Genomic DNA, 17371 nt, shown 5'->3' on the forward strand with positions numbered 1-17371 from the left:
ACCACATCTTTGTCTACAATTTGAGTACATTTTAGATTAAAGTATTTGGATTGATGTGAGTTGTATTGCCTAGCCTGCCGACTGGCGAGCATTTATCACATTGCCATCTAGTGGTGCATTTAAAAAATGCATTATGGGAATATTGCACAAATATTCCACTTATATTTCACACATATTCATATTAACGTTTTTGTCTTCACACAGAGGGTTTTTTTCATTAAAAAAATAAAAACAAGACTATATGCAGGATTTGTTTAATGTTGGTTTGTGAATCTGGTTGTTGAAGAGGCCACAAATGATCAAACCTAGAGCAAAGCGGAATACATTTGGCAACACTGATCCCTAGTGGTTGACAATGTGAAGCACTGACTTCTATTTTTGAATAAGAGCCTTTCACTTCCTGCCTGAAAACTCGTCCCAGAATATACTTTCATGCTAATTTGTGGAATTTGTAGTCTTTTGAAGTGACTTTATTTTAAATCATATTGTGCTCAGTTCCATTTGCTTGCATAGGCTAAATCAAAAACTGCTCTCAAAACAACACTTAAAAGTTCAAATAGTGTAATTTACTAAATGCCTAAAATGATGTGGTATACAATTCATAAGTATACATTTAGACACATATTTGTAGGCTATGTATATGTAATTAAGTTTGCATTCAGTTACTGAGGCCTATGCCTCATTGTAGCCTACCTCTTCTTGTTTAGCCTCTTGTCTTTATGTCCCCTCAAAGGCATCTGGTCACAATAGCTTTCTTTAGCACTCTAATACGATGTGACCAAGTATGCCTATAAAGCTTTTCTTCTAAGGGGACTTAATCAAGATTGCTTACATTTGATAAATAAAGTGCAAATAATTGCTTAATAGTGGCCAACAGATGAGATGCCCCAGCCTGAAGTTCAAAGGGTGTGAACTAACTCAACTCACACGTTTGTAGTACGTTTGTGCTCCATTGTAAAATATGTATACTACAAGTTAAAAGTTTGGACACACTTAGTTCACAAATTCTTACGTAATTCTTACTCATACTCATGTCATTCCAATCTTCGAAACACAAATTGGGATTTTTTTTATAAAACCTGGGAGGTTTAGAGTTACAACCATATATTGAACACATAACATAAGGCAAACACGGAAGCTTGTAAGGCAAGGCAGTGCAAGTTTATTTATATAGCACATTTCACACTATGGAAATTCAAAGTGCTTTACAGAAAGGAATTAAATAACCACAAAATAAAAGCCAGGAAAATTAAAACAGTTATAAAATAAATTAAAAGAGATATATGATTCAGTTATAAAATGAATTAAAAGAGTAAAAAGATTGTGTGTTCATCACATGTCATGAGCTTTTGTGTTTACCATAAAACCTCTGGTGTTTTATTTTGCTTTGTTTTTTGCCTCCACATTATGCATTAAAATCATGTAATGTACACCTAGCAATGGATTATCCCTAGCTATTTGATACTAATATATTCATTTTTAAGGCATTGTGGGTTGTCCTTCTGTCAAAGATAATCACTTATAGGTAGGCCTAAAGAAATGCAACAATGGACACATAAGACACCATAACATACTGTACTAACATCGTAACACAATTTAACTTACTTTATATTACATTTAGTACACATAAAAAAAAAAAATCAATATTAAAAAATCAATATAAAAATTCATCCAAATACATTACATGTAATTTACTAAAAGGGTGGCATCATAATATAAGAAAAAATATTTTGAAATGTAAACTCTTCACCTAAATTGTTATGCTCATAATATAATCATTGTATTCAGGCTTGTGGACCCTACTGTACTACATGGTTATGAAATAAAGGCAATAAAGAAAGTATACATTCAGCTTCAATGATTGATGCTGTTTGGAAACTTTGCTACTCAAAGTTCAAGTGAAAGAAAATAAATCACAGAGCAATAGTCTCTGTCTCATCGACTGGTCTGAGTATAATGGACTTAGTATAGGAGAAGTGAGTCAGGTTGACCTGCGTGTGCCGTCTCTCCCTTTGCTCCAGAGAACAATATAGTGAATAAGATAATTTGGCCAGCACCACAGTACAGCAGATTTCCACCAGCAGCATTGTAGTGTAATATATCATCAGTTCTTTGCATGATGAGTACTTGTGGGTGGGAGTAGGTCTTGAGAGAGTAGGCTGAGGAGAGCCAGTGCAGATGAAACTGCTATGCGTGGTGAGATAAGGTTCTGTTGTCCTTGTAGTCGTGCTGGGTGGTAAACTGGTGGCTGTTGGTTTTTGACTTATAGTGGTGGGGATTAATATAGTTGTAGTTGCTGAAGTTGTCGCAATTGTTGTTTGAACTGTCGATGTTGATGTGGTGGAAATCAATGTGGTAGTCATATGGGTAGTTGTTGGTGGTACTGTGGTTATAAATGTGGTGGTGAGCTCTGGTGTAGTTGTCATATGGGCAGTTGTTGGTGGTACTGTGGTTATAAATGTGGTGGCGAGCTCTGGTGTAGTTGTCATATGGGTAGTTGTTGGTGGTACTGTGGTTATAAATGTGGTGGTGAGCTCTGGTGTAGTTGTCATATGGGCAGTTGTTGGTGGTACTGTGGTTATAAATGTGGTGGCGAGCTCTGATGTAGTTGTCATATGGGCAGTTGTTGGTGGTACTGTGGTTATAAATGTGGTGGCGAGCTCTGATGTAGTTGTCATATGGGCAGTTGTTGGTGGTACTGTGGTTATAAATGTGGTGGCGAGCTCTGATGTAGTTGTCATATGGGTAGTTGTTGGTGGTACTGTGGTTATAAATGTGGTGGTGAGCTCTGGTGTAGTTGTCATATGGGCAGTTGTTGGTGGTACTGTGGTTATAAATGTGGTGGTGAGCTCTGATGTAGTTGTCATATGGGCAGTTGTTGGTGGTATTGTGGTTATAAATGTGGTGGTGAGCTCTGGTGTAGTTGTCATATGGGCAGTTGTTGGTGGTACTGTGGTTATAAATGTGGTGGCGAGCTCTGGTGTAGTTGTCATATGGGTAGTTGTTGGTGGTACTGTGGTTATAAATGTGGTGGTGAGCTCTGGTGTAGTTGTCATATGGGCAGTTGTTGGTGGTACTGTGGTTATAAATGTGGTGGCGAGCTCTGATGTAGTTGTCATATGGGCAGTTGTTGGTGGTACTGTGGTTATAAATGTGGTGGCGAGCTCTGGTGTAGTTGTCATATGGGTAGTTGTTGGTGGTACTGTGGTTATAAATGTGGTGGTGAGCTCTGGTGTAGTTGTCATATGGGTAGTTGTTGGTGGTACTGTGGTCATGACTTGTGTGGTTGCCTGGGTTGTTGTAGTTGTTTGAGTTGTTACTGGAATTGTTGGAGTAGGTGTGGTTGTTGTTGGTAAAGCAGTAGTTGTTGTAGGCGCTGCTGTTGTCGAGGTTAACTTTATTGTTGAGACACCTGTGGTGTGCAGTGTGGTCATGGGAACAGTACTTGTAAGGACAGTGGTGGTAGTTGGTAAAGTTGTGAGGCATATTAATTGCTGTTCTGTTAAAGAGGATATTGTTTGATTTTCCAGGTCTTTTGGGGACTCACAGACATCTGAAGGTTTTGATTTAATCTTGTCTTCATTGTTCTTTATCCATTCAAAGAATGGCAAAAGGTTACAGTCACACTGCCATGGGTTCTTGTAAAGGTATAGTTTATTGAGTTTTGGAAGAACATCCAAAACATCTCCAGGGAGGCTTTGTAGTTTATTATTTCCTAGTTTAAGTGTTGAAAGAGACTGAAGTTTTTCAAAGTCCTTTTGTTGTAATGACTTTAAATTGTTATTTTGAAGATTCAGTTCAGTCAGTTTCTCAAGACCTTCAAAAAAGTCTCCAGATATCATTGAAAACTGGTTTGATGAAAGGTCTAACTTCTTGAGCTTCTTAAGTGGGCTGAAAACTCCATGTGGTAAGTCAGTGAGATTGTTATGGCTTAGACTCAGTTCAGTCATTTTAGGCATTTCTCCAAAAAGGACAGTGGGAAGACGTATGAGTTGATTGTTATTCAGAGTTAGAGTCTTTAATGAAGAGAAACCAACAAAAAGATCTTGCTGCAGTTCAGTCAAAAGATTGTGGTCCAAATAGAGTTTGGATAATTTACTTTTGTGTGGAAACAAATCAGATTTTATAAATGAGATTTTGTTGCCTTGTAAGGCTATCTCTGTCAGATCAGGGAGAGGATCAAAAATCCCATCAGGCATAGAGGTCAGCTGGTTATCATAAAGCCTGAAAACTCGCAAGTTCTTAAGTTTGGAAAAAAGAGATGTTGATACAGAACCAATGTTGTTTTTTGCAAGATGAAGAAGTACGAGATTCTCTAAATTGTCAAATGTCCCCTCCTCGATAGAGCTAATCTCATTCATATGTAGACTTAGTTCTTGAAGCTTTTGTAAATAATCAAATAACCCATTGTTAAGGCTATGAATTTTGTTACCTTTTAGAACAAGTTTTATAAGGTTGCTGAGATCCTTAAAAACACCCACAGGTAATGATGCCACATGTGTGCCAGATATCTCAATGACTGTGATATCAGGCAAACCCTCAAAGGCTCCGACCTCTATGGACGTAGTTGAAGTACCGAGAAATTCGATTTTCTTTATTTGAGGGTTTTTAGAAAGAGCTCCTTTTGGTATGACAGTAATCTGACTGTTTACAAAAAATATTTCATTGGCCCCATCTTTAAATTTTTCGGGGATTGCTGTCACAGTTTTGTCATATACGTCTTTATTTTTGCAGTCTTCACCTGGTGAACATATATCTAAAGTGCAGCTCCAGTGCAAGTACACAAGTATGTAGATTAATACTAGTGCACTTTTTAAATGGATATGCCTGTTGAAGAACAAAACAATAACATTAAATGTAGTTTTTAGTTCAAAGCCATACAAAGCAGCCTGTATAGCCTGAAAATCTAAAATAACTAAGATAAACTATGTTCCCATGACTCAGGGACACAGGGCCGTAACCATTCACTGAGGGGGACAAGTCTCCCTTAATAATTAGAAGCAGCCACATTTTCTCAGCCAATATTTGATTATTTTGATTTGATTTGGTTATTAATGTTGCTTTACAATTGCTGCACTCCATTACGCACCACTCTGTTTGTTGTTGGAGTGTTAAAAATATATTTTTAGGCTGCTCCGCCTCAGCTCATCAATGTCAGAATGATTGAGATTGCTGATCAAATAAGAAGGGCTTACTGTTCACAGAAGACAAGTACAAATTCCATTACAACACTTTAGTTTAGTTGCGTGGTAAGGTCATCCAAAAAATGAAAATTCTGTCATTATTTACTTATTATTTTAAGTTGTACCAAATCTTTTTTTATTTATTTCTTGTGTGGAACACAAAAATAAATATATTTTGAAGAATGTGGGTAAGCAATACGTTTCTGGTCCCCTATTGCCTTCCATAGTATTTTTTATTTCTATACTGTGTATTATCATCATAATACCTTCCTTTATGTTCAACAGAAGAAATAACTTAATGGATGCTAGAACAACTTGAGGGTGAGTAAATAATGACATAATTTTCATTTTTGCGAGAACCATCCTTTAAAATAAATAAATAAATACAAATAAACTTTAACAAGCAAAAAACAAACAAACAAAACAAACAAACAAACAAACAAACAAATAAATAAACAAATAAATACATAAATACATACCTACATCTCTTATACACCAAATCAAAATTACTTTTTATATTTTGTATTTATTTGTAAATAATTCATACAAATAAAATTATAGTCTGAAAAAAATTAATTCACAATACTGATAACAATTTTTTCTGTTATATTCCTGACTTATATTTGTCTCATTAAACTGAAAATAATTACACTTACCTGCTCATCTCTGTTGTAACTGAATTACTTTTCAGAATGTGTTCCCAGAAGCAAATATAAATATATGTGTTGCTCTACTCTTATCTACATATCCCAAGTGTTTACTGCATGGCTATAAGGCAGAAAGGGTGTGGACAGTTCGTTTTCTGTTTGAAGAGATAAGAAAGTGGAACCATCCAACTCACTTTCAAAAGGTATCTCAAAATACAATTATTTAGAGACATTTCTCAGTTTATTTAATTATCTTCTGTCGTCTTTTTTATCTTGTTTTTTTAACTTTATCATTTTGTGGGCATTAGACTGTTCTTTTTCTTATTCCTTTATTTAAGCATGAATATGTCTCTGCAAAGTTTATATATATATATATATATATATATATATATATATATATATAAAAGTCCACCAAATAGCAGTAGAATTTCTTATGGGAACATAAGGAAAACATTTTAAAGACACAACTAATTGTTGGTCTCATAATATCAAACTGTTAATGGCTACATCATATAAATAGAATGGAAAATAATATTGGCAAAACATAGTCATGTGTTTGGTTTCACTCAGAAATTGCTTGTAAACAACGAATTACAAAGAAATGGCAAATAACACATTTAATTAAAGACTGAACTAGTATTTAATTGTAGAAATGTGCTCCATTAATCTTTGTTTTATTTAGTAAAAAAAAAAAAAAAAAAAAAAAACAGAATTGCAGAAAGTGTAACCATGGACTGTGACAAGAAAGGAAATACAGCACAGTTCTTCTTGTGTGACACCACTCATGAGGGTTATGATCATTAAATCATATCCGATCAGCAATTATTTTTTATTTATTTTTTCATAAAAAAAGGTTGTTAACACAACTTTGTAGTTTTTTAAATGTAATAAAAATGCGTTGTATGTATCAAGAAAGAAAGAAAAATAGAACACATTTGTCCTCCACAAATCCACTGAAGAATGTTAAAAGGAATTTTAAACACAACAATCAGCCAATAGTTTTTATGTAATGTTAGATAACCGAGTTGGTCTTTCTTTGACGGTTCAAGTCTTGACTGCCTCGCTTGTTCCTCCTCCATAACACACAAGCAATGAGACTGACAATGGCAGCAGTGCAGACAATGGCTACAATGATAATGATTTTGTCTTTGGACAGACCTTGACCCATAGAATCTCCTCCACTTGTGTCCTCTATTTCTTCTGAGAATGTTGTGGGGTCTGATGCTGGTGCAGAGGTCATTTTGGTTGGGAAAGTTTGCAGTGAATGGTTGACCATGATGTCATCATCCATCAGCTCTCTTACAGTTCTACCATTCAGGGATAGAGGAGTATCACAAGTCACAAAAGTAAGGTTTTTCACTTTCTCTGAATACTGTCCAAGCCAATCCCGAAAAGGGAGTATATCATTGTCACACCTCCAGGGATTTTGAGATAGTATAATATTGTCAACTATAGACAATGAGTTTAGAAATTCTTTTGGCAAGTTTGGTAGAGAATTGTTTTGAAGCTCCAGGAGATTTAAGCGAGACACACTCTCCAAGAGTGTTATGGGTATGTGCTGTATTTGATTATTCTCTATTGATATGTTAGCTAACTTGGGAAGGCCTTTGAATATCCCCGCCTCAATACTGATTAATCGATTGGTGTGAAGAGAGACCTCCTCTAGCTCCATCAAGCCATTGAAAGCGCCAGGAGAGATGTGCTGAATCCGGTTCCTACTGAGCACCAAAAGGCGAATCTCAGTTAAGTTGCTGAACACATTTTCCTCAAGGTGGGTTAACATGTTGTCGTACAGCCAGAGCTCCCGGAGGGCCATTGGACCAAAAGTTCCAGGCATTAACCTACTGAGTTGGTTCTCGTACAGTGATATCTGAGTAAGGTGAGGAAGGTTAAAAAAGATTGCACTGGGAAGCAATGATAACCTATTGTTGGAGAGGTAGAGTTTTTCCAGCTTCTCCAAGTTTGAGAAAAGATTTGCTGGTAGCTGTGTGATTTTGTTGTCTTGAAGATGCAATACCTCAAGGTTTACCAAGTCATCAAAGATGCCTGCTGGTATTTCTGTTAACTGATTTTGCTGGAGGAAAAGGGCTATGAGATTATTGAGTCCTCGAAAAGTACTGCTGGAAAGCTTTCTGATTGAGTTCCTTTGCAACATGAGATGTTCCAGCTTTTCTAAACCCTGAAAAGCGTGTTCTGCCAGAGAGGTTAGACGGTTTCTGCTTAGGTCTATTTTCTTCAAATTGACAAGAGGGCTGAGAAGAGATGGTTGCAGAACATCTATTTTGTTGTTACTGAGCGTTAAAGTTGATAATGTGTGTAGATTCTGAAACAGATCTTTTGGTAGAGAGGTTAGCATTGTCCCAATGAAACCTAAGACAAAGAGATTGTGGGTTTGGTCAAATGTATGTTGTTCCACCTCAGCTATTCTTGAATCCTTGGCTATAAACATAGTGAGGTTCTCAGCAAAAGTCACAAAATCAGCTGGTTTTAATGATTGTATGCTGGTGTTTTTGATTAAGAGGGTAGTGGTGGTTGGGGGGATGGAGGGTGGAAATTCTTTTATTAAAAAGCCTTGACAAACGATGTTGTTCAGCTTACACTGGCAGTTCTCTGGACATGCAGAGGCAACAGCATTCATGGCACACATGCCAAAAATCATGTACCACACCAGGTCCATTGACTCCTATAAGAAAAGCAAAACATAAAACATTAGAACTACAAAGTTTTGTCAAATTCTGGTCTTTTTTTAAAATTATTTTTACTTTATACTATTTTTCAAAGTAATACAAAAAGCCTTAATCTGTCATATAGCAAATGTTGAGCAAATTTTTTGTTGGACGGTTGGCTATTTGTGACAAAGCCTCTTGGGAAACCTTCCTTAAATCCTGATAAATCATTCCTCCACCCATATAGCTTTCGGTTCTGTAATAGGCATAATGGTTAGATTGCAGCCACATTTATGCTTTATTTAGATTTTTACATTTACCCCCCCATCCCATCATTTTTAAGTTTGCCCTTGTTCCCTCGAAGCTGTGTTGAGACGCGGTGGGAACGCCCCTGCGTGATTGTGTTGTGAAGCACATGTATAATCAGTCCAATGGAAAGACGAGACGTCAATGGTGACGTCACCAACCAACTATAAAGTACACATGAAAACAGCGCTCTCTGTATACTGTCCCTGTCTATTTATTGTTGTCTGTCATTGCAAGCACAATATTATGGCGAACAAGCAAGAGTTTAAGCGATGTGTTGTTCCCTGCCCTCGTTTCATCACGGGTGGGGACACATATCAGCTTTGTGTTGCTTGTTTGGGAGTGTGGAGCATGCCCAGTCAGTTCTCGAGGGGGCTGACAGTGAATTTTGCGAGAAGCTGTCCGCGAGTCGTTCTTTGTCGTTCTTTGAGGAGACGGCTCGGTGCCTGTTCCCCAGGGTGCGGGTCCCGCTGCTGCCGAGGCACAGCGGCAACGCATATCTTGGGGTTCGCAAATGGATCTGACAGCGGGGTTTGAGACGCCCCCCCCCCCCCATCTCAACCTTCACCTGCCTGATCCAGTGCCTTTTCTCAGGGAGAAGCATGCGCTGCGGTTTCTTCTCCCCAAGATGAGGCACCAATTGTCGCGTCAGCATCTGCAAACTCAGACATGTGTAAGTACCGATCTTTTATACAGAGAGCATAAGGACATGATTGGATAGATGTGAAGGTAATAAGTGACATAGAAAATTAAGTCTTCCTGGCAGAACTTATGCTAAAGCTTTAATTTCTAAAGGAATTGGATGTCGTCAGCATTGATGCAGGGGATTATGAGAGTTCGCCAGCTCATACCCCTGTTAAAGAGGAGCTTATGGAGGTTGTGACTCGTGCTGTTGCTAAATTAAATATTGACTGGCCAGCCGAGGAAGAATGTAAGAGTTTACTAGATGAAAGATTTTTACCATCTAGATCACAGCCTCCTCTCCTCGCCACACTGAGGTGTCGAAATCGTGAAAGAGACCAGTTTCATTTCAAGTTTTTAATCCTCAAACATCTAACTAGTGCAATGTTATGGGTATTAGAGTATTAGAGTATGGGTATACAGGGTACATATGTAACCCTGGTTCCCTGAGAGGGAACGAGACGCTGCGTTGCCCTGCCATACTCCCTGCATGCCTGTGATCGACTTGCTTCGGCCTATCAGAAACAGGTCTGTTTTCTGGTGTGCTTTATAGTTTCCTGGTCGGTGACGTCACCATTGATGTCTCGTCTTTCCATTGGACTGATTATACACTTGCTTCACAACGCAATCACGCAGGGGCGTTCCCACCGCGTCTCAATGCAGCGTCTCGTTCCCTCTTAGGGAACCAGGGTTACATGCGTAACCTGAGATGTTCTCTTTCCATAATAGCCTTAAGTGAACCAGGAATAAGGCCTATAATGGAATCAGCCTTTTTTAATCAATTTATTAATCCTATTTTTGTACAGTGATACTACATTCCCAGCAGAGCAAAAACAAAACGTTTGACCACCATTCCGTGATAGAAGACATAAAGAAGCTTCCTACTAACGCAAATGGAACTTAACTTCCTCAAAAATAATAATTTGAATTGTGCCTCCTTAAAAAAAGCCTCTTTTGACCTTTAATTGTCTCTGGTAGGTAGTATCTCTTCTTTATTTCTTCTAAAAATCAATGATCAACCCTTGGTCTTCTCCTTCTCCTCTTCACATTCAATTTTAGGAATTTTTTATCACCATGTAACAAATAACTCAACCTCTCTTCTAGTACACATCATTACTTTGATTTATTAAACCCACGAGGGCAGTATCATCTGAAAACTTTTGTAGACAACAAGATGTCCGAGTTAGCCTATAATCAGAGGTATGATGCAAATAGAAAAGGTAATAAAACTGTGCCTTGTGGGGCTCCTGTTTTGGTCAATATAATATCAGACATTTTATCACCCAGCCTAACGAACTGGGGTCAACATAGAAGATAAGCCAATACCCACATTGGTTGTACTATGTAGGTTAAAATTATTAGCCAAAAGATGTGGTTATATTGTATTAAAAGCACTAGAAAAAAAAAAAAAAAACATAAAACATAATCCTAAAATAAATGGCAGAATGCAAATATTGTGCAACATAAAATGTATGGCTTCACTCCCACACCTTTTCTATAAGCATCTTGAAAAACTGACACCAAAATGACCATGGATAATCCTTTCAAAACATATAATGTAATTTGAAATTAAAGCTATAGGTCTCAAATTGTTTAAACTACTACCCACATTATCATGTATTAGAATAGGAACAAGACATGATGGATCCTATTTTAACGATCTAAGCGCATGGTCTAAAGCGAACTTAGGTCCGAATCCACTTTTGCTAGTTAAACGACGGTCGGCATGCACATGGTCTAAAAGTGTTGACCCGATTCTGGGTGTGTTTTGGGCTTTACGAGCAATAATCCAATCAGAGTCTCATATCCCATTCCCTTTAAAAGCCAGTTGTGTTCGCGCCATGGCGGATTCTCAATTAACATGACAGAATTTGCAAGTGGAAAGACTGAACACTTCTCCAGAGAGGAAACTGATCTGTTCGTGCGCGAGGTTAAAGCAGACCATCTACTTACATTGTAATCCTTTTATTTGTCATATTTAAAAATATTTGTGTGCTACTGCGCGTCGCTGTGTGTCTGTGTAATGTAATTAATCAATTAAGTATAAAAGCAAAGTGTACGCGTGTTGTAAACCCGCCTATAGGCGCATAATACTAACGCATAATCTATATAAAACATTTTTTTTAAACGCTATTGACTTTAGACTAGGGTGACTGACCATACGTCCTCTTTTTCCCGGACATGTCCTCTTTTTGGACCTAAAAAAATGCGTCCTGTCGGGATTTCTAGATCAACCAAAATGTGCTTTCTACAGTCGCCGTTTTCGCGTTGCTTTAGGTCCAACCTTCTCGCACGCCATTGGCCAGTCGGTCATGTACGTAACGCAAACAGTGAGAGACAGCGCTTGCTTATCAACAGTGGCACATGGCTCCTGAACAGCGTAAAGCCCAAATGTAAATTCACAGATGATTTACAGAGAAAATTCCTGTGTTTTCGTTTCGGTCGGGATCCGTGTAAAGCAGAGCTGCAAAGCTGGCACGTACGTGTCAGTGTCAAATAAAGGTGCTAGCGACCTAGAAGCCCACATAAGGAAAGTATAAGAGAACTTAAGGAGGAATTATTTTTTTTACTGAAATAGTCTTCCACATCACCAGGGCCCCTGTGAAAAAAAAAGTTTTCACAGGATTGTAAACGCAACACCATTTTTGGTTAATTTACATTTATAATTTTCAGCATTTAGTAATATATTTGTAATAAACGATTTAAGTGGGCTTACATTACAGATATTTTTTAAAAAGATAAGGTCAAAGAAAAAAGTGGTAGACTGATTAACATTTGAGTCATCACTATCCAAAATCAAAAAAAAAAAAAAAAAGCTTATAACTAATTCAGTCAATATTAGGGAGGTATCAAGCTTTTCACATTTGAATATTGTTCCAAATAGTAGTAGTCATAGTCATAACTAGCAGGTTATCATGAACTTTACGTTAGAATCATTTTGTGCATTATTCACATTAATTAAAACCTGTTGTTCTTAGTAGTCCTCTGGCTCTGGGAGATATGAAAAAATAATAATTGTTGATTAGCTAATAGTGAACTACCTCATTCAACTGAGCGCTATTACTATACAGAATTCTAAAGTTTTACCATAAATGCACCTGATCAAGACGGTGACTAATGATTCTCTCCTTTCTTTAATAAACAGGATCCATTATTTTCAGTGTTCTTAACATTGGATAATGTGTATTAGAGATAATTATTAAATAAAAATAACTATAACAATGCTCCTATTAAAACATATATAATCACTTTCTTTCTGCTTTTGCCTTTGCACAGATATTGAACAGAAACATATATGCAAGCATGCAATTTTAAATCAGAAAAAAATGAAAAGCACAAGGAAAAAGTTTTGAGACTTCATCTGTTCCAGGAAAACCAAACCACAGTCTGTGAGAGCTGAAACATTTAACTGTGGAGTCTTTCAAATACTTCCAGCTATTATTTGTAGTTATTTTTGTTTTTGTTTTTGCCTTTGAAGACTGTTATTGAGAGGATTTTTTTATTTTAAATAAGGCATTTAATAACCATTTGTTTCTGTTTTAAACGTTTTTTTTTTAGTAAAATATGTAGTAAAGACATGACTGTCAATTACTTTTTATTTCTTTAATTCATTAGGCTATTAATATTTAAGAATGATCAAAACTATTTAGTGCACTGTAACTGATCATCAGCAACTCAAAAAATCAGTGTAAAGTAAGAGCCAAGAACAAATTTGTACAAATGATCTTACCCTAGAACTTGGAAGTTTTGCCAGAGATATCGGTGGTCTCCTCGTTTTGCAAAAGCGTTTTCCAGTACTCTTTTAATAAACAGCTGCAACGTTATCTTTGTCAGATTCCTTTCTGCCTCCTCATGTCTTTCTGGTTATCCTCTTTACAGTCAACTGGTGATGACACTGCTTTGTACAAAAGCTCTCATATACTCACCCACATTATTTGGAAATGAGTTGGTATTTGGAAATGAGTTGGTGGGGAAGTGGTTTGGAGCCCCACCCATGTGCTGCTCTTTAACCCCTCTTGTGTAATTTTGTGTAAATTCCTAGTCTACACAAGGCTGAGAATGATTGATAGTGGGACTAAAAAACAACTGTTAGAATAGTTTAGCAACATTTTTTAAGTTGGACACAAAATGTGTAGAATACGTTTCTCTCATGCATATTAAATGTGCATGGGACCAGATTCTAGATTCAAGTTAGACTGTGTGGACTAAAAATAAATGAGGTAAGACGACACATGCTACCAATTACATGAGGTCTTTAATTTAGTTTAAATGCCCATTGAAGTGCCTTGGAACGCGCAGCTTTGTATGAAGCGTGGACATAACTTCCACTGAAACAGGATGCTAAGGCGGGACATATTGAATGGCTCCTCCCCCATTTCAAATAGCCAATAGCGTTAGTTTACCTCATAGACTGCACTTGACAGCACCATGGAAGTGAATCTGAGCCCTGATAATACGCTAGATTCAATAGCAGAGGTGTGAATACATTCTAGCCATTTCATTCATAACCAATGTACAGTTGGTAAAAGGAATAGTGTGTTTGAGCAACCGAACACACATCTCTAACCCATATTGCTCTATGACGCGTCAACGGTCGATTTGGCCTGGTGGTATTTATAGCATAGGGAGCGGTATTCTAGAGAGCATTTGATTGGGCAAAAGATGTGATGAGAAGCGGATTCCCGTAGCAGCAGAATAGGTCATAATAAGGATGTGAGTGTTCAGGGAAATTCTGGCAAAAGTCTTTCCATGACTCTTAAACGCTTCCTGTACACAGAGATATGACCCATTCATATCATAGAATCCTATCAGTAAAAATTCCAGACAATGATAGTTAATTGCCCTTTTTGTAAGATATGTTTTGGTCTGGGTATTTACTGTAGGATGCTGGAAGCTGGAAAAAGAAACATGGAGTTCAGAAAGTGAAAAAATACTTTTCTGCACCAACAATTCTCACACAATGTTGCGCATCTCTCTTACATGTTTGCGTCTGTCAGATTCGTTTTTTTTAAAAATAAATATTTATTTTACCCTACAAAAATTGTGTATTCTGATATCATTATCTCATTATCTCTGGTGTAACACTTTGCGGTGTTGACCAGACATCACTTATAAACGTGAAATAAAATATGGTGAAATATGTTGTATGCATGATCCGCCCACGATTTTCCAGAAAAAAAAAAAAAAACAGGATTCTTTGATGAGTTGAAAAGTTCAAAAGAACAGCATTTATTCAAAATATAATTATTTTGTAACATTATAAATGTATTTTCTGTTAGTTTTGATCAATTGAATGCATCCTTGCTGAATACATGCTGAAGAATTTATATTTCGTCACAAGATGTGCTGTTGGACAGAATTCCTGAAATTCTTCTGTTGTTTGACTTAAATTTCATTGATTCAATCCAGTGAATTGCTCTTTCTGTCGTTCCAAATCAAAATGCTAGGGCATTGCCAGTTCAGTTCAATTCCAGCTAATTCCAGTTTAATGCTATTAAGAAAAACAAAAACAATAATATAAACCTTCTGTTTTTAGCAAGATAGGCCCTGTACTATTGATCCATGACATGTTCCTATAATAGATTAATGCTTAGATTATTGTCAGACTATTAGCACCCTCCTTTCTTCTATGTTCATTTCACCTGGATGTGCATCACCAATGTAACTTCCCCTTCCAGTGCTGAACATTGTCTCCTGAAAAGTGGGCTGCAATAGCATGCTGCGTATTATTTACGTACTATGACTATGCATTTTAGTTTACCTGTTGGAGTTTGTAAATGCTCTAGTTTGAATGATCCGTCTTTGCTGTTTTACATATCAAGGCTGTACTGTGGCTCAGTCATCCATGCTCTGCTTTGTTTGTTGATAGCTGTTTGTTCTGTATATTTGAAACTTAGATATCTGGTGTGTATGTTTTTGATTATCCATATTGTTGGCTTTTATGGTCAGTGGGTGTTTCTGAGAGCATTTCTGAGAGACTGCTTGAGGTTTCAGACCCACTCCCCTTGCAAAGATGCAAAGAGAATGGTGTAAACATTTATAGCTGAATAGTGAACATATTTTCAGAGTGCTGTAATATATGGAACAACTTTTAACAGCCCATCTGTGGGTGTATTAACAGGGGAGGTGGCTTGTTTATTTCTAAACTGAGTGAGGTAAACTCAGCTGGAACTGCTAATCTATAATCACCAAGCACGATTATGAACAATTCCATATTTCCAATTATCTCCCAGTTACACTACAAAAAAAAAAAAAAGAATGATGCTGAGCATACAACTTGTCATGATCCCATTGTTCCCCTCTCTTGTGTGGACTTTTAAGTTGAAATGCAATTTACCATTGTTTCTATGTTCACTTCCTGTATTCACTTCCTGTTTCCCTTAGTTTGCCTGCCTAGTTTGTTACCATAGCCACCATTGTTTATTTCCATGACAACTAATCATCTGCACCTGTCCCAAGTCTGCCCCCTTGTTATCTTGTGCATAAATACCCTTGTGTTTCTCAGGGGTGTATTTTGCTCCTTAGGAGTTAATTGCCATTAAACAGGAAGAGGACGAGGAAGAGGAAGAGGAGGAAGAGGAAGAGGAAGAGGAAGAGGAAGAGGAAGAGGAAGAGGAAGAGGAAGAGGAAGAGGAAGATGAAGAAGAGGAAGAGGAAGAAGAGGAAGAGGAAGAAGAGGAAGAGGAAGAAGAAGAAGAAGAAGAGCACACAAGTTGGTTACCTATACCCTATTGGGTGCTGCCTGGAATTAATATTGAGCTTGCTTTTCTTCAGGAAAAAGATAAGTGGGAGGTGGCACCAAAAATAGAGGAATATCTTCAATTAGTGAGAGTACTATTGTTTTTACAGATGGATCTAGAGATCCAGTTAGTGGGAGAGCTGGATTTGGGGTGTATGTGGAGAAGCTAGGGTTGGAAATTGGTCAGTGTTTTTCTAATGAAAGCTCCGTTCTCACTGCTGAATTAATGGCAATTGTATGGGCTCTATGGTGGATTGAGGAAGTAAAATCTAGAGAAGTCATAAGCTGCTCTGATTCTGCAGCTGCTCTAGAACATTTAAAATGAGGAAAATCTAAAGCTCGTCCTAACGTTGTAAATTACATCTTGAGGAACTAGGTTTGCTTGCAATATCAGTTTTTGCTGGGTTCAGGGGTACGCTGGGGTGAGGGGAAATGAGTGAGTTGTTTAGAATGAATGAGTTGTTTAGAAAAGTGTATACCCCTAATTTCCTTTTCCTAATTTCCTTTTCATTCCAGATAACATTGCAAAGGAGAGCTTAGGAAGAGAAGTAGATGTCCATGTATTATTAGGGAGAGTGGAACTGAGAGAACGAATTAAAGAGGGCTTAATAAAATAATGGCAGAGAGAAAAGGAAATTAGGAAAAGGAAATTAGGGGTATACACTTTTCTAAACAACCTGTTAAGAAAATATGTTTATGTAACATTTTGTCTCGCAGGGACTTAAAATCTGTAGATTGAGGCTGGGGCACTGTTATGGCGCTTTTCCACTACACAGTACCGGCTCGCCTCGCCTCGACTCGCCTTTGTTTGGTTTTCCACTGTGTGAAACTTGTACCGGTACCTGCTTCCAGGTAATTTTTTTCGTATCACCTTCTGCGAGGTTCTGAGCGAGCCGAGGCGAGCTGAGGCGATACTAAAATGTGACGTTAAACACAGCACACTGCTGATTGGTCAGAGAGAATCGTCACTATTCACTGCGTCATCATTGCACGCGCCAGACGGAGTATCCTGAATAACCCCGACATTTTTAAATAGTTTGGCCAGAGATTGTGTAATATACCCATTTCTAATATTATGTAAAACAGCATACACTCAATTTCCTCCATTGTCCTGTGTGTGTGGGTAGCGGGTGTGTGTACTATCTGCAA

The 17371-nt window shown here is 37.5% G+C and overlaps 2 protein-coding genes across 2 annotated transcripts; both read right to left on the reverse strand.

The window, feature by feature from the left end:
- Positions 1–1146: 1146 nt before the first annotated feature.
- On the reverse strand, positions 1147–6078 carry LOC307006558 (uncharacterized protein). The gene is made up of 2 exons (XM_079627662.1): positions 5840–6078; positions 1147–4827 (listed from the first exon to the last, which is right to left on the reverse strand). Exons 1-2 carry the CDS (start codon positions 5845–5847, stop codon positions 1914–1916), a joined length of 2922 nt encoding a protein of 973 aa, XP_079483788.1. The 5' UTR covers positions 5848–6078; the 3' UTR covers positions 1147–1913.
- Positions 6079–6231: 153 nt separating this feature from the next.
- On the reverse strand, positions 6232–13442 carry lrrc15 (leucine rich repeat containing 15). Its single transcript, XM_079627663.1, has 2 exons — positions 13214–13442; positions 6232–8513 (listed from the first exon to the last, which is right to left on the reverse strand). Exon 2 carries the CDS (start codon positions 8505–8507, stop codon positions 6843–6845), a length of 1665 nt encoding a protein of 554 aa, XP_079483789.1. The 5' UTR covers positions 8508–8513; positions 13214–13442; the 3' UTR covers positions 6232–6842.
- Positions 13443–17371: the final 3929 nt, after the last annotated feature.

Source organism: Phoxinus phoxinus, assembly GCF_949152265.1.
Source record: "Phoxinus phoxinus genome assembly, chromosome: 11".
In the NCBI taxonomy this organism is placed as follows: Eukaryota; Metazoa; Chordata; class Actinopteri; order Cypriniformes; family Leuciscidae; genus Phoxinus; species Phoxinus phoxinus.